The sequence below is a fragment of the Salarias fasciatus genome, chromosome 14, assembly GCF_902148845.1.
Source record: "Salarias fasciatus chromosome 14, fSalaFa1.1, whole genome shotgun sequence".
Lineage (NCBI taxonomy): Eukaryota > Metazoa > Chordata > Actinopteri > Blenniiformes > Blenniidae > Salarias > Salarias fasciatus.
In genome coordinates this window covers 8,224,928-8,251,007 of record NC_043758.1, presented here as the reverse complement: position 1 = coordinate 8,251,007, position 26,080 = coordinate 8,224,928, and the positions used below count along the sequence as shown (strand labels likewise).

Genomic DNA, 26,080 nt, shown 5'->3' with positions numbered 1-26,080 from the left:
TCTCAAATGCTGCTGCTACTACACCGTCCAGATGCTCCTCAGATGTACTTGAGCCTCCTACCAGATGGCAAAAACATTTTTTTGGATATGTGATGAGACGGGCACTATATCAGAGCTCTTTTGTATCATGGTGGTCCCTGTATAGTTGAGCTGTGGTGGGGAAAGGGTGCTGGCTGACCACAGCAGAGACTTAAGGTCAGCAGTTTCACAGTTTCCACATGAGACTTTGATGCAGCGAAGGCCAGTATGTTCACGCTGGTCACTGTATTTGAGTGTATGACCAACAGATGAAATATTATACATAATGGCTTCAATTTCAGGAGCACTTTGTAAACTGCTTTGACGAATCAAAACTTAAAGCAGCATGAGCAAACATTTGAAGAATTCCATTAAATAACAACCACAAAATAAAAGCACTTTCAAAATTACTTAGATAGAAAGATAGATAGTATAGTTATAAAAACAGACACTTAAAGGATGAAATAATTGAATAAAAAAGATCAGAATAGTTCAGAATTTAAATTTAAATTCTGAATAAATGCTGAATTCTACATTTGATTTTCAATACTGACAATAAGCTAAATCTACCAGTGTGAACCTCAAGCCATTTCCTGGCTCTAAGCTAATGCCCTTACAGTAAAAGTCTCCTCTCATGCCACACAGCTATACACCTTCTCCAGTCTAGTGATGCAATCCCTTTCTTTTTCGGACCACACACGCTCACATGTACACAAGGTGTAACTGTCCACCTAGAGGCCTGACTGGAAAACCACAGGAAACAAGAAACCCAGTGTCTGGACATCCACACTCAGGCTTCTGCATGATTTAACCTCTTTTAGTCCACCCACAAAACCCCTGACTCCTGAATGTTGGCATGAAAGCACACTTACAAAGTGAAAGGAAGTCGGACGTAAAGAAAAACATAAGAGAGGGAAAGAGAGGGTGAGATTTGGGCAGAGCAGTGTGTGTTGCCAATGACCTCAGAAAAACTGAGTATTAATAGCCACGGGGAAGGCAGCCATCCCAAAGCTATTTCTGGTTCTAGCATCACACTGTGTGTGTCTGTGTGTTTGTGGTCTTGCGCTCCTCTCTTTGTGGGGCCTAAAAAATGAGTGCACACCAAATTTGTGGGACCTTCCCTTACTTTTAGGACCAATATGGTCAACAACATTTCAACAGGAATATTCTCAATTTATACTTGATTGTAGTTAAGACACAGTGATCAAACTAGGTGCTTTGCATAACGGTCAGTTTTCTTCAAACTCAATTTTGCTACCAACAAGCTTTTCCTGACAGTAACAGTTGGACTCTTCATTGTGATGCTCAAAGTAAGGCTAAAGGCAAGGGATTGGAGTACGCCAAAGTGGGTGCAGCACAAAGACAGAACTACACCTGGTTGTACACCAATCAACTGTATTATTATAATTAACTGCCAAATATTGTGCAGGTGTTCCTTTTGCTTTCAAGTCAGCTCTGACCCATAGAGAAATCCATGTTTAGTCACAGTTACAGCTGATATCAATTTAAAGTCTCCAATTAATCTGAAATGCATAGCTTGTTGCAAAGGGGAGGGTGGGGAGCAAAGTGCATCTTTGATGAGGAACTGGTCCAACCAGAACATGGACCTTCATCATCAGAAGTATTTAAATTAATAAAACTCAAAGTCACACACACAAACAAATCAGTGGAGAGACACATGTACATACAAGAACCGTCAGCAGCTTTAGCAAACTTTTACTGTAACTTTCTTTCTCCTTGGTCTTACTCTGTTGGACACATGCTCAGGCCGAGTATCGAACCCCATAATTACCCAGCAGTGGAGCGCTTTAACCACGAGCCAGCATGGCATGCTCATGTGACAGTGTGATCACTGGGGCCCAGTCTAAAGAAACATTTTCCCTCTGGACTGAGTCTAAGTCCCTTTTACAGTTTCCTTGCTGGTGGTTGAGGTTGTGAAGGGGTTATTAAACCGATCCAGTCTGCACTTAGCAGAAATTCTTCTGGCTTCTCCAGATGGACACATTTATTTTTGCTTTATTTTTTCTCATCCACAGTGATCTGTAAATCTACAACATCTCTACTTGAAAACAAAACGTCTGTTGCATCAATTCGGGGTATTTATATGCCAGTGGTTTCTATGATTTGGTTCTTTGTCTGGTGCTGATGCTATTTTTAATTTTTCTGCTTATACTATATCCCAAAGGAGAAAGCAACATGAGTTGTTTTCAGAAAAAGGACGACCAGTGACATAGATTAGATCCCTTTCTGGGTGTTTTCCCTCTTTCAAGAAGCTCAAAAACATATGTGTGAATTTATTAATTGTTGAGGGGCATTTTTATAGGTTATGTTAAGACTTTAAAGTGAGTTGGCATTGCTTGTGGGATTCCCCAGGGTTCAGTGCTGGGGCCTAAATTGTTTAATTTGTATATCAATGATGCTTTCAATGTTTCTCAACTGGTAAAGTGTATATTATTTGCTGATGACACAAACATATTTTATAGCAGTGACAGTTTAGATGAACTTATCAACAATATGAATAATGAATTGAGAAAAATAAAGAAATGGATGGATAGTAATAAGTTGTCCTTAAATTGAAATAAAAGAAAAGCAATGATGTTTGGAAATTACAAGTTGAAATCATTAAATCAAGTTGAGTTAGATGGTGTACAAATTCAAAGTGTCTCAGAAATAAAATGTTTAGGTTTATTGTTAGATAATAAGTTAAGTTGGAATGCCCACATCAGACACATTAAAACTAAACTAAAATCTCAAAAAGCCTTGCTTTAAATAGAGTGAAATATTTTCTTGACTATCATGCTCTATATACTTTGTATTGTTGCTTAATTCTTCCATACTTAACCTATTGTGTGGAGGTGTGGGGCAACAATACAACCACTTTTTTTACATCCAAAAAAGAGCAATAAGAATTATTCACAAGGCAGGGTATCTTGATCATACTAATCCCTTATTTTTCCATTCTAAATTATTAAAAGTACATTCTCTTGTAAGATTACGTTCTGCACAGTTTATGTTCAAAGCTTTTCATAAATTGTTACCAACTAAAATTCAAAACATTTTTCTTAAAAGAGACAAATCATATAAATTGAGAGGATTTGGGAACTTTGACGTACCAATGATATGAACCACCAGGAGGCGTTTTTCTGTCTGTATGTGGAGAGTGTGTATATGAAACAGTCTGGGGCTTGAACTAAAGCAATGTCAAAACATTCATCATTTCAGATCTGAATTTAAGAAGGCTCTCTGGTCACAATACCGAGACACTTTGGTTTAATTGTGTTCACACCTGTTTCTTGGCTATTAGATGTTATATATCCTTGTGATATTCTGATTACCATTGCTGGTATTAATCTGTTTGCTGTAATCTACCCTTGCAGTATTCCCTTTACCATTGTTGGTATTTAAAATTGTGTATTATTAATTATGAAATGTGTATGTAAATATTTAAAATAGGTATGTATGTGTGTTTTTCTACATCCATGAATATATAATGCTATTTTGTGTTGATTAGGATCTGTTTGGTTGAGAGAATTCATAGAAGCAGTTTTTGTTTGAAATTTTGCCTGAGAAAGTAGGGGTGGGGATAAATAAGTTCGTCTTCCCCCCACTCCTTTTCGAACATTTTCTTTTTTTTTCCTTTTATGACAAATGTATTAATTTGTATGGTTCGAAATAAAGACAGACAACAACAACAGCAACAAGTTTAAAGATTAAAATTACAGATCCATTATCAAGTTATTTAATCAAATATGTTGCAATAACATGAAGCTGACCATTAAAAAAAAATCTAAATGGCCTTCTGCCCCCTCAAATGTTTCAATCATGGTTGATTCATCCATCATTCATTCATATTCAGGAGGATAACATCTTCCTCTCAAAATGATTAAATCTACTGCTCCAGCAGACCATACTAAACGTATAAAATAAATGTAACCTACCATCCCCATAACACAAAGCTGCCAACAGCCCATCCAAAGTAAAAGTGAAACTGTGAACTACTAAAAGCTGCATCATGTTATGTAAAAAGAAATGTTCCTCTGTACTTGTTGGAGACACAACACTGCTCTGATTTCAAATTAAATCAAATCAATCTTTATTTATAACGTGCTTTTCATATTACAAAGATATATACTCTTGGAGACAAACCAGAGAGATTTTCCCATGAGCCAGAAGGCTCCATGACTTAAAAGAAGACAAAAAAACAAAAACCAACAAAAAAAAAAAAAAAGAGAAAAAGAAAACCCAAAGTCAGTTTAATGGTGGTCAGGTGATACACGGTGTGTCAGGGATTTAGTCTGAGAGCATTGTTACAAAGAAAGTTGAGACAGTAAGGAAAATAAGTGTTATTGGGGTGAAGGTGTGGCGGTGTTGTGCGTTTTCCAGATAGTACTCGGCTACTTTCTTGTTGGGGTTCGGCCCATCGAACCACATCTGCATGCAGAGGCCCGAGGTTTTGTTCAGGTCGGTGTAAAGGTAAGAGTTGGACCAGATTTTCTCACACATGTCCTTGGCTGTGGGGAAAACTTCAGTCCATTTCCTGCACTTGCTTTCTGAAGGGCATTTATTACCATCTGAAAGGAAAAAAAGCAGAGGAAAGACTGTGATTTGGGGATGAAGATGAAGCTGGATCACTACTGAACAGTCGAATGAAACGGTATAACAGAAGAGTTCCAAATAGATTCATACGCAGATGAGTAGATGGTGGCACAGATAGTAAAAAAAATATTCCTCTTTGTGTAAAACCATGCTTTTGAAAGTAAATACACAAATTCCGTCACCTTTGGTCCAGTTCCATCCTGTGTGCCAGTCAGATTTGCAGGTGAAATCATTCTTGCAGTCGTTCCACCATGATTCACAGTCCTCCTTACACAGGGGCACATTCAAGATACGCTCTTTTCTCCAGCTTTGGTCCACCTGAAAAAAATAAGAAATAAGAGGTTAGTTGAATAATATGGGGATTTTCGTCTGTTCAGAAATGAAGTCCCTGTGCTCTGTGTTTTACTGGTCGGGAATGTGAAGTGTTGTAATGTTGTAAAGTTAAGCCTCACTACATCCAAGATCCATTATTACCAACTGCTGTAGTGTTTTTAGCTTCCTGTGCTGCCATCTAGTGATGAAAGTCTGCACATACATATGAGTGCATGAGAGCCCGAGGAGCACACGTGGGCAATACACACTTGTTGTATCCAGGGTCCCAGGTGTGGTGAGCACTCATAAAAACAAGTGTCCTGGATAAAATGTCTCTTGCATTCCTCCCTCATAGGACCACAGTGGTTCCAGTTGAAGTTGTACAGGTAAGAATGGTCTTCGTGAGCCTCTTGGCTTGTGTTGGCTGTGCAGCAGGCGTTGTCCTTCCAGGGAGCACACTGGAGAGAAGGAAATGACAGACAGAAAGATAGAAGAAAAAAAAAAGTTATGGTGTTATAAACAGGGGCATTTTCAGTTTTTCCTGTGGTTGAAATTGTCAAACAAGACCATAAAATGTGGATATTATTATGTAAATATCTGAAACTTTGAAAAATGTGTGATATAATAGCAAAAATAAGTTGCTGTAATTGGCAGTTCTGACAAATGCAGTGTCTTCCAGTTATGTAGTTGTAGTGGCACACAGCAAGAAAAAGTCTATAGAGAGCCACCAAAACACTGAGAAACACAAGGGACACAGGCAAACTGGACAGGGCAGGCAGAACAAAAACAAAAAAAGTCAACAAATACAAAGTGTGAAAGCATGGCAAAGCACAAAACTGACACCAGAACTGATGGTATGGAGTTGTTAAGTGCTTGCAGTTTTTCCACTCTTGACTTCTGGACTATCAATGCTGAAATCTGCACCTGCTCCAGTTTTAAAGGTGCTGTAGGCAGGATTTTGCTAGTCAATGCTAATTTTTCTGTTTTGTTTGGATTAAATGTTAGAGTATCCACTGATAATCCTTTAGGAATGTAGCATAATTGCACTACCGCGAGGGCGCAGCGTTTCTGTCTGTCTCTGTTCTGAGCTGAAAAGGAATCTCGACAGCTCCAGGTATCTTTGACCAATCAGAAGAACCCATGAGGCTCTAACCATGATTGGTCGAGGGGCGTTCGTCGCACGTTCTTGTGGGAGGGGCTTAACTTGCGTAAGGGCTTGATGTCAGAGAAAACAGGACAGGATTGGCTGTGCTGGGTTTCAAATCGCCATCTTAGATGGGTCAAATCGCCATCTTGCTTAGGTAACCCTAAGCAAGATGGCGAAGATGCGGAATCCTGCCTACAGCACCTTTAAATTAAATCTGTTTCAGATAAGCACCTTGAATATAATAATATTACCATAAAAACTCTTTATTTTTTTTTCTTATTCTTTTTATAGTGTCCAACAGTGGTAAACAGATGATGTCATTGTTGAGCACTGCTGTTGACATTAAATTCAATGAACTTGTAAAATGTTTTATGTTCAACGGCTGACAGGTTGCGTGTGCTTTATGGGTGATGCAATGTTTATGAGACTTGCAAACCATTGCATTTTGTCCGCATTTACATCGTAGATGTTTTCCTTTTTGATTTGGAATTTTATTTGAATATCCCTGCTCTCCATAATTGAAGTCACACCTCTGTTCACATGAGTCACTGTTGCCTTTTTTTTCCCCACATATGCAAAAAAATAAACGAGCCACAAAACATATTCAACATTCAAAATACTTGACACTGAAAGACTCAGTCTCTAAACTCAAACTTCGTGGAAGAATTACTTTTTTGATCTGTTTTTTCTTTAGATCAAACCCAAAAAAAACCCAAAAAAAAAACAGTTTATTGACAGTAAATGTTATTTTGTTAAGACCACAGGGAACCAGATGAGGAGATGTGGAGGTTTGTATTCACTACCTGGCTGTAGAGTTGTCCCTCAGGGCCGGGCTCTACTTTGTGGTGTTTTGCGTCCATGCACATGTTGAGTTTGTCCAGCGAGGTCACACCACTGGAGAGGGCGAACAGCAACACCGCGACCACCAACATGACTCTGAATGAATAAATGAATTCATCAACACATGTCAGTGGGTTGTTCTCAATCGAATAGTCACAATAAAATTCCAGCTGACATTATTTTGCTCCTTTACAGCATTTCCTCTCTCAGTATCTGATGAATCATGTGCCATCTTAGCTTTTGGGAGATATAATTTACTGTTTCTTTCTTTTTTCTATTAAGTCCCCATCAATATCTTACATGTTGCCTCCACTGAAAAGTTACATGAGAAGAAATACCAAAAATGTAAGATTTCAATATTCTACCTTTATTTGCAAAACTTCAGAAGAAAGACAAAATCCAGTTATTATTGTGCACACATGCAACTAGAGAAATAGAATACAACAGAAAAGTGAAATGCTCCCATGTAATTCAAACAATGAATGTTTTGGAAATATATTTTAGATTTCAGGTTGTTGCAGATTCTCACCAAATTCTTTATAATCTTATCTCATATAGGCGTGAATGCCTTACTCAGAGAAATGCAGCTCTGAGGGAACTATGGCAAACTGACATGTCCTTGCTTCTCCGGTCAGATAACAAGCTGAACAGAAAATGTTCTGTTTGAGCAGATAATCTGATGGAGTGGGGAAAGTGTTTCAATATTCATTAAACTAGAAAATTACAGAATTTTGCAGATACAGACTCCTACGATTAATAATCAACAGCACACCAAAAAGGCAAAAAACTGCCTTCAAATGTCATATTCAGGTTCAGACAAATGCACCTGTTCACTTGTCTTTAATATAAATGTCCAAACAAGAAACAATTATTAACTATTATCAACTTTCATTTTACAGAAGAGTAAATCAAACACTTTGTTGATGGCATGTGAACTGTTACTCATACATGTTGTATACAGAGACAATAATGAACACAGCAAACTCGTTCCATTTAAGGCTAAAATAATAATAATAAAATACTACTTTATTACTTTGTAGAATTTGTTTGATTATTCTGTATATATTTATAAGTAATCAACTGAAGACTCATTCATTTTACCTCAGTTCGGTTCTGTGGGGACTCCTTGAAGTATGCAACAAATCCGTAGCTCCTGCCTCCTCTTGCAGACTTCTCAAGACAAAACAAGAATCACAAAGCACAATCTTCAAATGTGTGTGTGACCTTGTGATTACCCGTGATGTGAAACTGCAGGGCTCTTAAGTATTTTTTAGCAAAGTCCAAAGTCTTTTAGTGCTTGCGTGTGTGTGTGTGTGTGTGTGTGTGTGTGTGTGTGTGTGTGTGGGGGGGGGGGGGGGGGGGGGGGGGGGGGTGGCTTGTGGGGGAGTGGAGTATCCACACACACACACACACACACACACACACACACACACACAGGATGACACAGCTGGTAGTTATGTTAACGTGACCTTGGGAGGTACTTCCAACAGTTAAAAAGGTGACAGATTCTCCAGCATGTGTGTGAGTAATGGTGTGATTCAGCTGACACCCCTAACATTACGAGCCGATCATAAAAGCTGATGGTCACTGTGAGAAAACTGTGAAACCTCTGTCACTCACTACAAATGTGCGCTGCATTTCTTTCACCACACTGGTGACGGTACAGAACAGTGACAGTCAGTTCGGCTGGAGACACTGGAGCAAGCAACACCTTTACCAAAAAACAAACAAACAAATAAACAAACAAATAAAACAGAAATGAGGGTGTGTGGGAAGGTATCTACCCAGTTAACAGTTTTCTTATTGTACTTCGAGGACCTGTGTCAATGTCTAGTTCAGTTGCAACAATGAAACGTCAACAAAGATACGTAAGATATGTATTGTTCAAAAGTTGCATTACCCATATCAAAAATATCAATACGAAAAATATTCCAAATATATCGTATGATACAATGATGGAAAAAATATATAGTAAAAAATACTATATTGTTTATTTGCAAAGTTGCATGGTGAAGCAGTGGTTACCGCTCTCTGTGGCGTGGGTTTCCTCTGGGGGCTGTGGTTTGCTTACACAAATGAAGAAAATGTGAGATCAGTTGTTACCTTAAAATGCCCCGAGGTGTGAATGTGACCACCTGCGAGGGCCTGGTGACCTGTCCAAGCTGTATCCTGCCCTTGCACATTGTTAGTCAGGATGGGCTCCAGCACGCCTCAACCCTGCACAGGGTGAAGCGGTATCGATGAATAGTAATGATTTACCATTAGTCGGAAATTAGTGTGCAATTGGTCCATCATAAAGAGGCTTTCAAATGTGCAGTTGAAAAGCACAATGCCTTCCAGTGAGGCTAATGGGGGTTTTTTATCAACGTAAAGGTCACAATACAGCCGTATGCATCGTAAAACACGAAGCTCATTGACGTTTGTATTTATTGCAAATCGCACGTTCACTTTTTCAGTTGGTCAGCCAATGCGGAACCTTTGTCAGGGGAATCTTTATGCGTGGACACCGCGAGTTTCCGGTGAGGTTTGTTTTGAATTTTAGTGAAACGCTGAGAAACAGTTACTCCCGAGGACAAAGGTGCAAATCAGACGGTTTATTTTCTGTCACGTTGTTTTAATTTGTATATTTACTTGCTAGATAATTGCGTGTTTTAAGGATTTAAAACGCGTCATACGTTTCCCGCGGCCGTATATTACCGTGGAGAGCTGATACGCTTGTTTATTTCCCGTTGTTGTCAGACATGTCCACTTTGTTTCCCTCGCTCCTGCCGCGGATAACCGAGTCCCTGTGGTTTAATCTGGACCGACCGTGTGTGGACGAGACGGAGCTGCACCAGCAGGAGCAGCAGCACCAGACCTGGGTGAGAACCGCGGCTCCATCACGGCTTCATCACGGCTTCTATCATCCCCTCACTTCATCTCCAGATGCTCTCACACGCTGCGCTTCCTGTCGCTGTTTCAGCTCCAAAGCATTGCTGAGAAAGACAACAACCTGATGCCCATCGGCAAGCCCATATTTGAGGTATGAGTGAAAATCTTAACGCGTCTTGCTCTAGTTTTCCACCTGCACTACTGACACTGTTCCCTCAGGCCGGATATGAGGAGGAGGAGGAGGAGGACGACGAGGATGAAGAGGACAGTGAGGAAGACTCTGAGGATGAGGAGGACATGCAGGACATGGATGAGATGAATGACTACAACGAGTCTCCAGATGATGGCGAGATCAATGAGGTGCCTCCATTCATTTCAGTTCATTTTTCAGTCATTTTTGAGAGCTGGGTTATGAGACATGTCACACAGTCAGTCCTAGGGTATTGATATTTTTTGACACCGTTTAAATAAACACAAAGGGTTCTCTGTGTCTCAAAATATTAGCATACAATGGGAGAATTACTTGTTTTGTCTGGCACAACTGCATCCATCACATATGACATTGTTTAAGGCCTCAGTGAAAAGATATAAACATTTGAGGTTACAAAGTATATTTTGTAACCTGTAGATTTGTGTATGAAATCTCAGACACATGTATGTTTTACTATTTGAGTGATTAGAGAAATGAACTTCAATTCTAATATACAATAATATATTTGTAGTTGTTAATGTGCTCTGAGGTTCTTTTTTGCCTCCTTGTTATAATTTTGCCCCTTTCAGTTATTTTTTTCTGTGCCTGACTGGTTCTTTGCGTGTCCTCATGGTCATGTTGTTTTCCACCTCTTTGGGCTTTTGTATTTTGTTGTTTTGTTGTTTTCATCCTGTGTAACCTTTTAATTGTTTGTTTCATGTTAGAATTGTTTATGTCTGTTTTTTGCCCTAATTTATTTGTCTGTGAAGTAATTTCATGTGTTTTTCCATGTCTGTGGGGTCATTTTTCCAGATCAACAAAATCAGTAACTGCTATAATGGATGTGACTGGATAGTGTTGAGAAGTGGAAGAAATGATCTGCTTTTAAAATCTTTTCCAAGAAGAATTAATGAATTCATTTTCCATTTCCCAGACATAAAATAACATGCTTTTAATCTATTTTTTTCTTCCCATTAGGTGGACATGGAAGGGACAGACCAAGATCAAGACCAATGGATGATTTGAGTCTCAATACATTTTTAGTCTCTTTCACTCTCTGGTTGCTGGACTTTCTGCTTCCATGAAATCTGACACATGTCCTGTGCTTTAACGTGGACTCACACACAGCTCTACTTTACTGAGGTGTGCACAAACACTGGCGGGAGAGGCCATTCTTCTAATGATCTCCAGTTAAACTTTGACTTGGTCATATCTTTCAGTCATGTGCTGATCAGTCCCCAAACAACTGAGGGCAGAGAAACATCAGTTCTGTCAGCAGAATAATTTGTTACCTATGAAAAACACATATAGTTTTACCATGCAGTAAAGTGATTAGCTCTCTGTTATAGCTGAGTTTTATTGCGACATCATACCATCAGTACGTCGTCATTGGAAGTAATGAAAAAACTATCAGGCTCAGATATTTGATTTCCACTAAGATGCCTCAGACTACATGACAAAAGCTGCTGTTACTGCTGAGGAAGTTTGGCTTTCTGCCATTTGTTTTTTTTTTTTAATTCATTTTTTTTTCTTTTTGCAATCTGTATTCTCAAAGATATTTCCTATTTGTGAAAATTTATTTAAATGAAGACATATTTTTGTTTTTAAAAGTCTCGCTTTTTTAATAAATTATAAAAATGATGAGATGTTTTGTGTTTGATACGAGAAAAACCAGCATTCAGTGGAACAAGCACTGATAAAAGCTGGTTTCAGTTCAGGGATCTTAAGCTCTCAGATAGTGGTTACACAATTTACTGTCAGATGTTTGAGATTGTTTCACACGACATTTTATGAATCTTATTTTGAATGCTTTTTTGAAATACATTTTCCTTTATTAAATATTTAACAGTAGGAGTTAACATTGGATGATCACAAATGTGAAGTTCTTTTCTTGACATCCTTGTTTACCATAAGATGCTGAAAAGATTTTTGGAAGACATTCCTGTATTTCAATGAGCTGAATGAGCTCCTTTCAAAAGGAGGTAATGCAGAGCATACCATTATTTTTCTTCAGAGATGTGTATTTGAGTGATAAGAGTGGGACGTTGAAGTCTGTGTCTAGTTGATTCCCTGATACACCAGCTCAGCCATCCCATCTCTGATGCCTCTGCTGTACTCCAGTGTGGCCCGGTGGATCTTCCACTCATACAGGCCGCTTTTGCGAAGGTATCTGAGGAACTTTGGAGCCCCGGGAAATAGCACGTTGTCAGCCAAAACTATTGATCCTTTTCCCAGCAGACCGGAGCCCTCCAGTAACTGTAACACACAGAGGCAGCAGCTGTGGAAGCGATCCAGATAACAGTGGGAAAGAGCACAGTCATGGCCAAACATTACAACTGAATAGCATGGAGACATTTTTTTCTCTACCAATTTGATTCAAAATTAAACTTTTACATTAGACACATGCAAAGCCTTTTAATATTTCTTGTATAAATGTGGATATTTTTTGTCTTATACCTTATGAAAAATTAAGTAAGTGTCTTAGAATATTGAAATTTTTATATCAATCAGACACCTAAAACACATATAGCAGAGTGGTTCAGAATGGAGGCAATCAGCCGGTGGGTGCCCACGTTGTGTAATATGGGCTGATTGTAGGTTTCTGTTCTCAAAAAAAAACCTCAATCGTTTCACCCCGTATTTCTTCATTGTTGTACTGATTTGTTTCCTGAAGAATGGAAAAGGTCATCCATCTGACCCCCACAATTTCCCTGCTGTGAAGCACTTACTGAAGATTTCTGGCGCCCCCTCGTGGACACTTGACAAACATTAAAAAACACTGGCTTAGAAGTCAACTGACAAATCAATAGTAAAAATCGGTTATGTAAACATTTTCAGATGTACTTGGTGGAAGAGCTGTGAGTAAACTGTCATATTTATATTTCAATTCTTTAGAGAACCTGCAAGTCGGGAAGGTAGCATTTCTTCCAGTGATCCATGAAGACAAAATCCAGCCTCTCCAGATTGTAGTCGGAACGTAGTCGAGGGATCACCTCATCGGAGGGGTTCACTATGAGTTCCACCTGGACAGCACACGTGAATTAGATATCCATGTAAATGTCTCCTGGGTGAGGTGACTGTTTTCTTAAAGTGGATTTACAAAAAAAGCTGAATTTCTTCTGCCTACCGTGTAATCATCGAAACCTGCGAGGCGTATCATTTTCTCAGCAATAGCAGCGTTCCTCTGATCCATCTCCACACTGTAGAGCCTTGCTCCCAGAGGCAGAGACCGGGCAATGCGTATGGTGCTGTATCCACAGTGAGACCCCAGCTCCAACACTGTCAGGGGGCTGTGCTCCATCAGCAGTCGGTCCAGGACCTTCCCTAAACCCCGAAGCATCACATGCGAATGGGCTTTTTTGATTCAGGACTAAAAATCTTTCATGTCACTTCTTGGTCACAAAATCCATTCACCTTTTTTCGGCCCGATGTTGCTGATGAACTCCACCTTACTGCACCAGACATCGAAGGCATCCAGGATGCTGTCGGGGTCTCCAGGGATGGCGTGAGTGAGGACGTACTGGTAGGCGCGCTCCTCTCGGCTCAGACCGGTGACACAGTCCTTCCAGATCCTGATCAGGACCGCTCGGTACAACAACATGAAGTAGTATCGGTACCTGATAATCAGCGTCAGCAGAAGTGGGAGGAAGGCCAGAGCAATAGCAGGTGATACCATCCTGACCTGCACAGAGAGAAACAGGCAAATCTCTTTGTGTAAAATGTGTTTTACATCAGGATATCTCGAGTGGAAAACCCTCAATTCCAAAAGAGGCTTTCTGAATATAAAGAACCCACCATGCATTGCAGCAAAGACCATCTCTTCTTATACAGGTAGCGGTAGATTGGACAAGACTTCTGGATCTTACTGGACAAAAGCAACCATCCAATCAATAACAAGACAAGCTCACCTGTTTTTGGCAAAGTCCGATGATTGCAGAGGAAAAGTGTTGATGGTGTTGGAAAGCTGGACAAGGGGCAGAAACAGAGGGAGAAGTGCGTGTGTGGTTTCAGGAGAACCTCTGAGACTCAGGGTGATGAATTATTTATGTATCACGTGCAAGAGAGTGTATATTTCATGTAAATGTTTGCAGTAAACAGAAAATGAAAGCTGCACTCGCTATTCGGCCACTGTTAAAGAAGCGTTTGTAATTTTTCATGAGGCATGCAGAAACAATCATGGTTACATTCAAACACAGAAATGAGACGAGAAAACAAGAACACTCAGTGAAACACAAGGCGGCAGTGTGAAACTGACATTTGATATATCAGGTTAACTGGCCAACAGGTGTGTGTCTGCGCGTGGTTGTACGGAGTCTAGTTTCTGTCTTTACTGAGTCACAATGACAATGGAGCAGAGCTCATTGATCGAATATTGCACGATGTAACCCAACACAACAGCTTACTCGAAGTTTATGAAAACAAAAAAAAGGAATAATCTCAAGCAATTTTTTCCCTAATGTGACAAAGTCATTCATGAAACTTCCAATTCCAATTCCCCCCCCCCATTCTTTTATTTCCTGCATTTCTTCTGACAAAATCAAAAGCATTATTTGACTGAAAGAAAACAAATACAACAGAAAGGTTGATTTTTCCCCCCCAATTTAATTGAATTGTGCAAGTATTTTACATTTTTTCTGATGGCATAAAAAATAAAAGTACAATAAAACAGTATCTCCTTTTCCATATCTTTGATAAGGTCAAAATCAGCACAACAGAAGTCAAAATATACACCTAAAAATTGAAATTTTATCGCTGTAGGAAGAACTGACAAAACTATCAGTTCTTCCAATGGTATTCTAATCTCTTCAGAGCCAAATGCAGTCATTTCCCCCCCCCCACCATTTAATTTTCACTAAAACTGCCACATTGAGGTTTTAGCTGCTGTGAAAAACAACCTGTCGATCAAATAAAGGCACTTTTGAAAACACATTGACCATTACAAGAATGCCAGAAATTACACTGCTGTACATATATACACTGATTAAATAATAAAAAAAAAGTTCATGATCAGTTCACATCACTCTAGTCTTTACTCTTCAGTGAAAAGTTTAAGTGGTTAACATTTTGTCTCTTGCAGCTACAGGAAACTACAAAAACCTCACCCAAGTAAATATACGGTACGTCACGTAGACGCTTCTGGAACACTCGCCCACCATCAACCACGACTGCCGTCACGTCCCCATACATGCTGTAATATTGTGTAACTGATAACTCACGTGTTTGCCCTGTAAAAGCACCTGCTCAGTTTGTTAAACCGACGCTCCCATTCAACATTTATAGAAATGATTACTTACTGGTTGTTTGCAACTTAATCTCCTATCGGCTAGATTTTGTATAAATTGATTCAAGATGTTTATATAACAACATCCAGAAGGAGAGAGGACTGCTGCTTGTTTAAACCTCTGGACAGGAGAGTTTAAGGAGTGCTCTGATGAATTTCTTCAGCTCCTTGTCCCCTCTGGTCCACTTTGTCAGTCGAGTCACCACCAGTCGCCCCTCCTCAGCCTGAGCCAGAGCCAGAAACCACCCACTCTGGGCCCCAGCTCCCACCTTCCCATCTTCTTTCGCAGGTCTCTTGTCAATCGCCTCCCCCGCCAGCAGGTTCTCCTGGTGCGTCTCTGTGGAGTCTAAGCTCGGACAAGTGCAGGTGGCTCCTTCTTGCAGCCACAGAGCACTGTGGGCCATCGCGCCTCCAACTTCTTCCGCCCTCTCCGCACCTCCTCCTGCCCACCTCAGGATGCGACTGCGGGCCGTGGGCACCAACTGGCGGTCACCTCCCACGGTCGACACGCTGGCCAAACGCATTTTAAAGGCTGCAATGAAGAACCAGATGATAGTATCACACAGGAGGCACTAAAAACACATTCAGGACTAATCGTGTTGACTCTTCACTCCTGTATGAGCCCCGTTTAGTCTTTGGGAAGCCTGCATCTCCTATGGCAGTTTGTTCTCACCATATGAGCTGTGGCAGAAGCTTTCCTGGATTTCAGCCTCTCCTTCAGCAGCCAGGCTGCAGGCTTCACAGACAACACTGCCTGGGAGATGGGAAGAGAGGACGATATAGGTCAACTTCTACTGTCTGCAAGCAAGGAGAGAAGACTTCTAAAGTAGAACCACTGTTGTCCTGTATGGAAACTGAAGATTAAACAGCATGCAGGTCAAAAAGGTTATTTTAGTAGTTGCAATCTTTTGTGGTTTGGGTGAAAAACAGGATAACAGCAGTGACAGATGCAATGTTAAACTATAAGATAATGAATGCTTTTATGTGCCAAGTGCATTCAAAACCAACCTATCAAACGAAAATGAGTTATAGAAGTACAGAAAATTACAGATCAAGAATTACAAATACTAAAATGAAACAAAACAAAGCGAAGCATCAATACTAAGGGAGATTTGTAAAATGTTTTAAAGTTATTTGTTAGAGTTAGCCTTGGTCAAACATGCAGCAAATGTATACAGTAAAATGCTAAAGGTGACTCTTTATAGTGTTTCTGAGGGGACAGAAAAACTACATGGAGTAGGCAACTTTCACAGTAAACCGTTTTTGGACAGATATAAAAGTCCTTCTCTGTTCCACTGGGAGTTGAGGACCTGCAGTAAACAGACCTTTCAGCTCCTCTCCGTGCCCGGGGCTCCCGGCCGGGTCTGCCTCCGGCCCCTCCTGCTCCCCGGTGGGGGGGATGCACAGCTCGGTCCCGCCGGGGAAGCGGCTGCAGCTGAACATCTCCGGCCAGGGGAAGCCGAAGGCGCTCATGACGGGCAGGCAGCCGTCCCGCACGGCCTCGCAGAGGCTCCTGCAGGGGCTGACGGGCCCGCGGAGCTCGGACAGGCACACCGGGCTGAAGAGCGAGCACAGGAACTTCCCGGTGTCCCGGTGGCAGCGCTTGGAGATGAGCGGCAGCCAGGCGGCCGACTGCTGCTGCGCCTCCCGCAGCGAGTCGTGGCCCAGCAGGTTGGGGACCCACATGCGCCGGTAGCCGATGCCGTGGCACAGCGACAGGGTGCTGGGGATGGGGCGACACACCGACCGCACCGACGAGCGGAAGCCCACCGCCGGTGGCCCGCGCGGGGAAAGATGAGGCACGCCGTCCGGCCCGGCCGCCGCCGCCGCGGTTAAGGCTCCACAGAGCAGCGAACCGAGCAGAAGCACAGACATTGTTGAAGTTGCTGGAGGAGCTGCGGCTCCCCTGCCTGGACTCGACCTGCCTGGAGGTGTGGAGCGAACAGCGGGAAATGAGAGGGCAGCCAGACGCCTCCCATTTATCCCCCCGTCCATCAGGCTGCAGGCGGCTTCACTTTGTCATTAGCGCTGTTTACAAAGTCTGCGCTGGGAAACGACACCAAAACACACTTTGTTTTTGTTTTGGCTGTTGTTGTTGTTGTTGTTGTTGTTGTTGTTGTTGTTGCATTGATTAAATGTGCAGGGGTGTAAAGCCCGTGTGCTCAAACCGGCCTGCAAAAGACTCCAATGAGGCCAATCAGAAAATTGTAATAGTTTCAAAGAATGTAATGATTTATGGAGAAAAAAAAATATATATATATATTTTTTTTCTTTTTTTTTCCCAACAACAAATAAAGTCAGTGTTTTGCAACTCACTGACTTCTGTGTACATTCTCTTCATTTGCTTTTTGCTTGCTGAGAAAATAACATTTGGTCTACATATTTTGGGAGTGTATTTCTTTTCTTGAGGGTCTTTAATCTATTCATTTTTGACAGAAAAGGGGCCACAGAGGTTTTAAACAGATAATTGTTCAGTGAAATATGATATTTCTAGAACTTGTGATGATAAAATAAACCATAATGAATGACCATATGTGTGACAGGTATGAGAATACATAAGGTACTGCTACCTGACATCTTTACTTTGCTTTAATAACAAAATGGACCCAAACAGCCATTGATAATAAAATCTTATAAAGTAAAATTCCCTGGGAAGTCAGTCAATCTATGTAATTTGCACCACATGCATTTTTTGAAGACAGTGAACGGTAAATGAGCAAAAAGCTCTTTACATGCACAACAATCTATTGAAGAAAACGTTTAATCATCGGAATTAGTGACAGGATGTAAAATGCATACTTGCGTGCACAAAAAGGAAAAAGACAGTTTGTTCCACTCTGTCATAGCCAGAGGTTATCAAAGACTCTTTAATCTTCTCCAGGGTGAATGATGCATCACTAACGTGTCTCATCCTGCCCTCTTCTCGAGCAGCGTGTGCAGTTACAGACTGTGGCCTATCATAAGATTCAGAACAGCACAAACTTTACATTTTTTGATGCATAAAAGTGACAATGCATAAAGACCATCAACTAAGTCATACTTTGAGGTTTAGAAATTATGTCTCGTCAAGTATGTTCATTTTCTTCATGTTCGTGATTTGTATTTCATGTCATGCTTTTAGGTTATGTTAAGCTTTTTTTTCATTCACTTCCAGGTGCATACCTTTTCCCTCCTCTTCCTTCCTGATTGCCATAATCTGTCTCTGATTAAATTCACCTGTTATCCCCTACCTTGCCTTGTTGTCAGTTTGTCTTCTTCTGTCCAAGACTGTGTAGTCATGTACCAGGTTTCTGTGCTTTTCAAGGTTTTTTGGGCCCTGCAAGCACCTTTTGCCATTTCTATTTTTGATTTTTGACTTTTACATAAACTTTTACAGGCTCTAAATTGTACATTTTAATACCATTGATTTTGTGTCTGAGGTGAAATATTGTGACATCCCACAGCCAAAGCATTTCATCAGTACTTGATTTTTTTTACAAAAGTGCATGCATGCAAGGAGAAAGACACATTTTGTTGTGTATCAAGTCACACACTATCCAGAGTTTCTCTTGTGAACATAAACCAGCCCAACCCTGGAGCTTTTGGTGCTTCTCAGACACATGAAAGACTGAACCCTGGGAAAGGAGGGGAAGCACAGTGGGTGGGACACAGTCAGATAACATTCATGCATTTAGATAGAGCATTGTATACACAGAACTCTCAGCTTTTATCACCCACGATTCATCCTCTAAGTGAAGCATATAAATGTGGGTCTTCTTGTCAAATGTTAAGTCAGTAGTCTTTCGCAGGCTTGCAGTAGCGTGTTCTAAACCTGGAAGATGAGATATGAACTTGAAAAAGCCCAGTTTCCCAGCATTCACACGATGTTGTTACTAATATAACCCAACACTTGTTGTGTGAAAAGCCACATTGATAAATTTCCTTCCTGTTCTACACACTTTAAGCATTATGCCAAGTAGATTTTTATTTTCGCTATTGCACCAATTTTATTTTTTTTTATCACATCTTTAAATTGTGTTTCAAGGTAAATGCATTTCACTGGGCTTTTCCACTGCTTGAGCAGCTCTCACAATGCTTTACAGCACACAAGTTATTCACAGACAGTTGTAGAAACAGTTGCCTTGCAAAGTGCTCACTCTCAGAAACAGTTTGCTTTTCAATGTCTTGCTCAAGGATTCTTTAACATGTGTACATGGGGAGATGGGTATACTGAACTTGCCACCACCTACCTGACAGACAACTGCTCCACAAACTTCTAACAAAGTCATGTGTGGAGTTGCATAGTTTTCACAGAGAGTTGCAGAAATGCTGTTCTAGTGGTTGAACAATGCCATACTAGTTTTCAGGAGAAGATAGATAGATAGATAGATAGATAGATAGATAGATAGATACTTCCCTGTTACTGAAGCGGCATTACAACTAAGTTACTTCATATGTAGATCATTTTAGCCTCTCAAATATCCAGCACTATATCTAAATATCTAACATAATCACAGTTACTAAATTATTTTGCATAAATAGCAAATTAGGCAAACTTGACATTGTGCATTTATACGTTTGATTAATAGCAACAAAAGAAAAGAAAAGAAAACTTTAACTTTGCATTCCGACCCGTCCCTCGTCACGTGACGAGGGCCGCCGCCGCTGCCTCTGTCACACCGGAAGTGCGGCTTGTGTTGTTGCACCAGAGCAATTGTCATGTGATGGCCCGTCCGAGAAGCTGCTGTTGACAGTAGCTTTATAGCTTTAGATGCGGCTTAAATAACATCTCGAAAGAGACAAGTTTTATGTTTGTAGGAGAAGAGACAGACTGCTCGTTTGTGACGGAGAGCAGGAAAGTTTGTCCCCTCGGACGCTGCCATGGGTTGCTGTTACAGCAGCGAGAATGAGACCTCCAGTCAGGTAAGTTAGCTGCTAGCTGGCTAAAACCGCTAAATACATCAGTGTTTTCCCAGGACTGAAGCGCGCTTTAGTTGTTAAGAAGATTTATAGAACGGCAAATTCGTTTTTGTGATGTTTGACACCGGTTGTTTGCTGTTATTTTTAATAGCAGCCTTCGATCTGAAACTTTAAAACAGCGTTAGCCTGCTAGCCTGTGAGACAGGCCTGGTAAAGTCAGCACCAAGTGACCACATCACACTTACCAGGGGTTGCACAAATATAAAGGGAAATAAGGCTAGTTATGCTGTCTCGTTATCAGTCGGAAACAGTATGTTTAACTTTGCATCTTATACATTTAAAGGGAATGAAAGTTCACGAGCACAAAGAGAAAAACAGTTGGCAAACAAAACTCTGCAAAGTTCAGGTTAGGTACAGTAAAGAGATAAGACTCAAGAATATGAACTGAGATGGAGAAATACAAAAAGGCAGCTCAATGCAAACATACAAAAAGGATGAAAACCGGAGAAAGTGTGCATATCTAGATGGAATGAAATAAGTGCACAGTGTATGTGGGTGTCTTGTGATCTACAAAGTACAAAGAGTTCATTTTCACAGGTAGATTCCTTCAAATTCATAAGGGGAAGCTAAAAATGTAGCTGGTTGATGTTTAAGTTCAGTGTCTGGGTAATCTGCTTTTATAATTGAAAAGTCTTCACCATCATAATTACTTCTTATTAAAAGAATTAAATCAGATTTATACATTCTGTGATATGTTTAATAAATGTGACTTTTTATGAGTCTGCTCTAATTTTGAACATGGACTATTGCTTAAAACTAGTCAGTATGTTTTCTGATGAATATCAGGCTTTGGGTTGTAAATATGTCATGTTTTGCTGACATGCAGCGAAATAGATGAAATAGGTAATCATTCCCCAAAAGTATATATAGATTAATCATTAACTAAAGCAGTTGTCTGTTCCAACTCTTCCAATACAACAGTGAGTAAAGTTCTTGATAATATGGCGACATGTTTTGTCCGGACTCCTCTTAAGATTTCTATTTCAGGAAACTGTTCTTCCTCTATGATGTGTATAGTTCCTCCTACACGTCTTGGCAGCTTGTCGCATGATCGGTTGCTTTAAATGTTTCGTAATGCTCCCATTTCAGTTCACCATATTATCTTGTTTTGTTACTATGATTGATACAGTGCTGCTGCACTTCTCAATGTTGTAATGTAATCTGTTCATCTTATTATGTTATCGTGCTGAAAACTTCCTTATTTATTTTCATTCACTTGTCTGCCACAGGACCCTGATGAAATTAAGCCTCTGATCCCACACCCAATGCCTGACAAACCATCAAATGGGACTGATTGGATCACAACCGATGTGCCCTCAGCACGCACCGATGAACAGGCCCTGCTCACATCCATCCTCACAAAGACGGCACAGTAAGACACGCCTTCATCCAGCCATAGACAGACATGTCAAATTAAACATCCAGACAGTAAAACTTCAATTCCTGTACAGTACAAATAATGTATAAGTCCTAGAATTTAATTTATTCTTAATACAAATTGTGTTATTTTTCTCCCGTCTTTCTCAGGAACATCATTGATGTGTCAGCCGCTGACTCTGTCATGATGGAGCAGCATGAATACATGGACAAAGCTCGGCAATATAGGTATGTGGCTGAGCAGACAAGTGATATTCGTTGAGGAAAGAAAACACTTTTGGTTTTGTTGTATTTGTATGATGACAGTCACAGTTTGGACAAGAGCTGTCTTATTAAAGATATTTACATGTCTCTATTTTTAAGTTTTTGTAACTTTGAATTGCTAAGGCTAAAACTTGACTGATTGTACACAACAATGGTGAATTGCCATGTTGGAAGTTGTGGCTTAAACCACTAAGATTAAAATGGAATCAGTACATTTATAATCCTGCCAGCCATATGTTTTCAGCAGAGGTGTCAAGAAAGTACTTTCCCATGCCATGTTTTTGTTGTGCCCAGTCAGTTAACAAAGGGCTGGGCTGATTTGAATCACCTGCAACAAACAGTTCTGGGCCCAGGTGATCACAATCAGCCCAGCTCTTCGAGAACTGACTGGGTACATGGAAAACATGGCATGGGAAAGTACTTTCTTGACACCTCTGGTTTTCAGGTATGATCTATTTTGTTGTTTATATGGTAATATTACATTTTGTAACAAGCCGTTTCTACATACTGTCGAAAGAGTGAAGAAAGCGATTTTTAGCTTGAAAACTTTAACAATGTTTATCTCAGAATTGCTGTCTTGTTACATTGACTCCTGGGATTGGACAACTACCCACTCATCCACAGCCATCCTGAAGTGGGATTTGAAGTTTGACTTGCCCAACAGCAGATTAGAAGGGCACAGAACTAATAAGCTTCTGATGCATTTTCTCATTCCAGTACAAAGCTTGCAGTGTTGAGCACCAGTCTGCCCCAAAAGAAGCCTCTCACTCTCCCCTCCCTCACCAGCCAGCCCCACCAAGTGCTAGCAAGCGACCTGGTGCCATACTCGGATGTCCAGCAGGTAAACGTCTATTTGCGCACATGGATGATGTTTCTCAGAGTGACCTACACCTCCAGTCTTCATCCGAATGTGTCGTTTATTTGGTTGGTAGATGTAATTCACTTTTGAGTATCCCTCTGTTTCATGGCATATAGATATGGCTGTGTGGTATTTCAGCTTGTGGCTTAAAATAGATCTGAGTGCCACCCAATGCTTTTCTGTTGTTACTGATTTGGGCCACCTAAATGAAGAGATTGTCTTCTTCATACATATTTAACCTGTTTTGTGTTTGTCGACACAATTATGGTCTTGTCTCTTTTTTGCATAATATGTTAATCTCTTTTCTTCTCTCTCTTTTTTTTTTTTTTTTTTTTTTTACAGGTGTCCAAAATAGCAGCTTATGCTTACAGTGCAATCTCTCAAATCAAAGTGGATGCAAAAGAAGAACTAGTTGTCCAGTTTGCCATTCCCTGATTCTGCAACTGTGACCTGCGCATTTCTCCTCCCATCCCACTCTCTCTCTCTGTCACTCCTGCACCCTCAACCTCCAACTCACCCTCTATTCAAGCATTTTGATCTATTTGCATCTTAGCTATGCTTCTAATTGCTTTAAAGACCATTACGATGGAGGCGTCAACCCTATGGACCTGTCCTTTAGTGTAATTAATTATGGGGCTGCAGTGGTGTCAGTTATCTAATGGGCAGTGGGAAATGGCTTATTGGAGATGGGTATGATCTTTTACTTACAACAAAGCCACCTTGGTCTGTGATGCATGGACTGCATCCATCTTTTCCACAACTAGCTTGAGGGGACAAAAGAAAATCAACATTCTCGATGAAATCTCACATTCATAAAGCTTTTCCGGGTTGTCTCAGTGTATGGTATGGACTTTGTTAAAATGTCTTGCCTGTTTGCAAGGTATTCTAACTCTGGCAGGCTAAGTTAGCGATGCTACTGGTTGGTATAGAAAATAATGGATGAATGTATAGAGTTATCAATTGGTACACCGTTCTATTTGACAAGGATTGGGTCTGTTTTGGTTTAATTTTCCCCGGAAAAGCAAAAGCGAGGGATATTTTTTGTGGTGAAATCATGAAAAACTACCACAATGCCATAGGTTCCAGTGTAATGGTTGAGTAATTTACCTATAAAAGAGTCAAGCAAAATGTTTTAAGGTTTTCACTTCACACTGCTACTTTGTACAATCGTTTAATGACACTGCCGATTTTGTCAAGATCTCTTGCTAAAAAACAAAAGAATGTGTAAAAACTACGCCCAGAATAGGTTGATTTGATCCTCGTGCCCCGCATATCTTTGTTTTAGTTGGTTCTGATGTCGTGATGTCGATGTATGGCCCTAATAAGGTGTCACTCAACTCTCAGAGCCATGAACCATCATGTCGACCTCACTGAAGTGAATTCAATAGACCTGTCAATTTGAAAGGCTGAGGCTTGTTGTAACAGTAGGATTGGTTATTTGTCAGCCACTGTAATAATTTCTATTCAAGAAGACATCAGGTCATGGGTGACCCGTGGTGTTCTCTGGGGGTTGATGATGCAAACACAAGTTTGAGGGGGAGGGCGTTGCTGGATGGGCTTACAGATGGCACTGGGAGTGGTAAAGGACAGTGCTCTTTAGTTTTACCAATGACCTCTGCCTCTTTGCAGCACAAAAAGATCACTAAAGGCTTCACATTTTCCAATACAGTTGAGGGTGTTGTGTGTAGGATGTGAGGAAGGACATTGTGTATTCATGCTTTTGTACAGAATTTCTGATCAAATATAAACAGAGATGGTAGGTTGAATGAAGTTTTTTTTCAGGAACTTCATTGGTCAGAGTTGTGGTGTTTTTCTGACACCTGCGAACACTTTTAGGCCTATGTTTGTTAGCTTTTAAACAAAGCTTTGTGCTGCAGATTGTAATACAATTGAGTTCACATTAATCAGAAACTAACCCTTGTAGCAGTGTTGGGGGTCCCAATGCAGATAAAGTGATTCAAGCCTTTTTGTGATTATTATTTATTTGTAAGTGTGAATTTGCTCTTATTTGGTCGAGAGCACATGACTATGCGTGAGCAGTGGAGCACAGTCAGCTGCTCTTTAGTCTCTAAAGGGATGATCTGCAAGGCTGTGATTATTTAAGCCACGCATCTGATTTGAGCTTCTAGCAATGGGTTCTTGGCATTGGTCTTTTTTTGTTTTGTTTGTAACTCAAATATGTAATACTACCTGAAACATGTTTGTAATATCTTAGGCTAGTACCAAAAAGTTTTTTTTTCTTCTTTTTTTTGGGGTTTGATTTAATTCATTAAAAACTTTCAACAAAACAACCATGTCTTGGTAAATAAATATGGATGTTCACAACCTGAGTAACAGGCATGGTGCTAATGTCTATTGACCTCATCCAAGGTAAACCACATCACACAGGACACACACACAAGCATGCATTCTTATTTTCATGTCTTTATGTAAAAAAGAGAGAAAACAAAATGTGACTCTATACAAAGTTTCTAGTGTCTAGACCTTATTTGTTGCCATGTGCTTGGATACATGTAATACACTGAGCTGTTTGATGTTCACAGTCAACAATGGGGCTAGAACCAGTATTGTTTCATTCCTCAAGTGAAGGAATTAAACTGACAGTCATTCAAATATCAGCTTTAACTGATGCATCAACTTGCATCAAAAAGCTGGTCTTCACAGGTGATCAGTGAGTTGGAATAAGATGAAAACGTTTGTAGCCACATCATTGAAACAATTCAAATGAAATATTTTGTAGAATTGTTTCAAATATATATTTCAGTAGTGAAATAAAATCAGCCCTTGTTGCAGTTTTTAAAACATAACAGGCAGAATGAACTTAAATGAACCACAACAATAATTAATTAAAATTTAAATGTTTAATGTGTCCACAAAAATTACTGAAAGAAATGTATTTCTATTTTTTGTGGCTATTCCACTTACATTCGAGTTAAGTAGTGAATAAAGTTTTTAAACTCTTCCAGTTGTTTAGCACGCCAGCTTCACATTTCACTTTACCATTTTAGTTCTGATGCAGCCTTGTGTTTTTAAATGATTGCTCATATTATTTAGGAATATTTCCTTGTTTCATGACACAGTCCACATAAACAAGTGAAGCATATCAGATAAACCGAATAATATGCCGTTCGACAAACATACAGAAACCAGAAAGTAGAGATGGAAAAGAAAAAAAAAACCGAGAACAAGAGATAAAAAGGAAACAGAATAACAAAATTTAAAGGCAACGTGCATTCAAACCAGGTTGCGCTTTAAAAACGCTGCGTCATGACGTCATGACGTTTCAACCGTTCAAACGACGTTCAGACCAATCAGCTTCGCCCGTTCGCCGATGCGTCGATACGTGGAAGCGGGTTGGTCAGTTTG

At 40.2% G+C, this 26,080-nt stretch overlaps 5 protein-coding genes across 6 annotated transcripts; 2 read left to right on the top strand and 3 right to left on the bottom strand.

Moving 5' to 3' along the window:
* Positions 1–4,297: 4,297 nt before the first annotated feature.
* Positions 4,298–8,129, bottom strand: folr (folate receptor). Its single transcript, XM_030108878.1, has 5 exons — positions 8,015–8,129; positions 6,877–7,009; positions 5,196–5,384; positions 4,797–4,932; positions 4,298–4,589 (listed from the first exon to the last, which is right to left on the bottom strand). The coding sequence occupies exons 2-5, from the start codon at positions 7,003–7,005 to the stop codon at positions 4,309–4,311; spliced, it is 735 nt and encodes a 244-aa protein (XP_029964738.1). The 5' UTR covers positions 7,006–7,009; positions 8,015–8,129; the 3' UTR covers positions 4,298–4,308.
* Positions 8,130–9,399: 1,270 nt separating this feature from the next.
* Positions 9,400–11,615, top strand: anapc15 (anaphase promoting complex subunit 15). 2 transcript variants are annotated; one of them, XM_030108885.1, is made up of 5 exons: positions 9,400–9,432; positions 9,653–9,774; positions 9,876–9,935; positions 10,004–10,144; positions 10,953–11,615. In XM_030108885.1, exons 2-5 carry the CDS (start codon positions 9,655–9,657, stop codon positions 10,998–11,000), a joined length of 369 nt encoding a protein of 122 aa, XP_029964745.1. In that variant the 5' UTR covers positions 9,400–9,432; positions 9,653–9,654; the 3' UTR covers positions 11,001–11,615. The 2 variants fall into 2 exon arrangements, with proteins under 2 accessions (XP_029964745.1, XP_029964744.1); XM_030108884.1 differs by having other exon boundaries at positions 9,420–9,491.
* A 388-nt stretch (positions 11,616–12,003) lies between these two features.
* tomt (transmembrane O-methyltransferase) lies at positions 12,004–13,650 on the bottom strand. Its single transcript, XM_030108877.1, has 4 exons — positions 13,389–13,650; positions 13,102–13,298; positions 12,875–12,997; positions 12,004–12,230 (listed from the first exon to the last, which is right to left on the bottom strand). The coding sequence occupies exons 1-4, from the start codon at positions 13,648–13,650 to the stop codon at positions 12,033–12,035; spliced, it is 780 nt and encodes a 259-aa protein (XP_029964737.1). The 3' UTR covers positions 12,004–12,032.
* A 917-nt stretch (positions 13,651–14,567) lies between these two features.
* sfrp2l (secreted frizzled-related protein 2 like) lies at positions 14,568–17,222 on the bottom strand. The gene is made up of 3 exons (XM_030108614.1): positions 16,581–17,222; positions 15,929–16,009; positions 14,568–15,787 (listed from the first exon to the last, which is right to left on the bottom strand). The coding sequence occupies exons 1-3, from the start codon at positions 17,128–17,130 to the stop codon at positions 15,369–15,371; spliced, it is 1,050 nt and encodes a 349-aa protein (XP_029964474.1). The 5' UTR covers positions 17,131–17,222; the 3' UTR covers positions 14,568–15,368.
* A 2,699-nt stretch (positions 17,223–19,921) lies between these two features.
* On the top strand, positions 19,922–24,832 carry lamtor1 (late endosomal/lysosomal adaptor, MAPK and MTOR activator 1). Its single transcript, XM_030109211.1, has 5 exons — positions 19,922–20,157; positions 21,444–21,586; positions 21,742–21,819; positions 22,573–22,696; positions 23,057–24,832. The coding sequence occupies exons 1-5, from the start codon at positions 20,116–20,118 to the stop codon at positions 23,147–23,149; spliced, it is 480 nt and encodes a 159-aa protein (XP_029965071.1). The 5' UTR covers positions 19,922–20,115; the 3' UTR covers positions 23,150–24,832.
* Positions 24,833–26,080: the final 1,248 nt, after the last annotated feature.

What these genes read in the sequence shown, in the direction of transcription:
- tomt (XM_030108877.1), bottom strand. Translation starts at nt 13,650, where the DNA reads ATGGTATCACCTGCTATTGCTCTGGCCTTCCTCCCACTTCTGCTGACG. An exon ending in CAACATCGGGCCGAAAAAAG is followed by an intron (nt 13,299 to 13,388) that starts GTGAATGGATTT and finishes TTCGGGGTTTAG; the next exon opens with GGAAGGTCCTGGACCGACTG. An exon ending in GCTACCTTCCCGACTTGCAG is followed by an intron (nt 12,231 to 12,874) that starts GTTCTCTAAAGA and finishes TGTGTGTTACAG; the next exon opens with TTACTGGAGGGCTCCGGTCT.
- lamtor1 (XM_030109211.1), top strand. Translation starts at nt 20,116, where the DNA reads ATGGGTTGCTGTTACAGCAGCGAGAATGAGACCTCCAGTCAG. An exon ending in AGAATGAGACCTCCAGTCAG is followed by an intron (nt 20,158 to 21,443) that starts GTAAGTTAGCTG and finishes TGTCTGCCACAG; the next exon opens with GACCCTGATGAAATTAAGCC. An exon ending in GACAAAGCTCGGCAATATAG is followed by an intron (nt 21,820 to 22,572) that starts GTATGTGGCTGA and finishes TTCTCATTCCAG; the next exon opens with TACAAAGCTTGCAGTGTTGA.
- folr (XM_030108878.1), bottom strand. Translation starts at nt 7,005, where the DNA reads ATGTTGGTGGTCGCGGTGTTGCTGTTCGCCCTCTCCAGTGGTGTGACC. An exon ending in TGGGACCCTGGATACAACAA is followed by an intron (nt 4,933 to 5,195) that starts GTGTGTATTGCC and finishes TATTTTTTTCAG; the next exon opens with GTGGACCAAAGCTGGAGAAA. An exon ending in AGGATGGAACTGGACCAAAG is followed by an intron (nt 4,590 to 4,796) that starts GTGACGGAATTT and finishes TTTTCCTTTCAG; the next exon opens with ATGGTAATAAATGCCCTTCA.
- anapc15 (XM_030108885.1), top strand. Translation starts at nt 9,655, where the DNA reads ATGTCCACTTTGTTTCCCTCGCTCCTGCCGCGGATAACCGAGTCCCTG. An exon ending in TCGGCAAGCCCATATTTGAG is followed by an intron (nt 9,936 to 10,003) that starts GTATGAGTGAAA and finishes CTGTTCCCTCAG; the next exon opens with GCCGGATATGAGGAGGAGGA. An exon ending in ATGATGGCGAGATCAATGAG is followed by an intron (nt 10,145 to 10,952) that starts GTGCCTCCATTC and finishes TCTTCCCATTAG; the next exon opens with GTGGACATGGAAGGGACAGA.
- sfrp2l (XM_030108614.1), bottom strand. Translation starts at nt 17,130, where the DNA reads ATGTCTGTGCTTCTGCTCGGTTCGCTGCTCTGTGGAGCCTTAACCGCG. An exon ending in GCACGGAGAGGAGCTGAAAG is followed by an intron (nt 16,010 to 16,580) that starts GTCTGTTTACTG and finishes CCCATCTCCCAG; the next exon opens with GCAGTGTTGTCTGTGAAGCC. An exon ending in CTTCTGCCACAGCTCATATG is followed by an intron (nt 15,788 to 15,928) that starts GTGAGAACAAAC and finishes TCTTCATTGCAG; the next exon opens with CCTTTAAAATGCGTTTGGCC.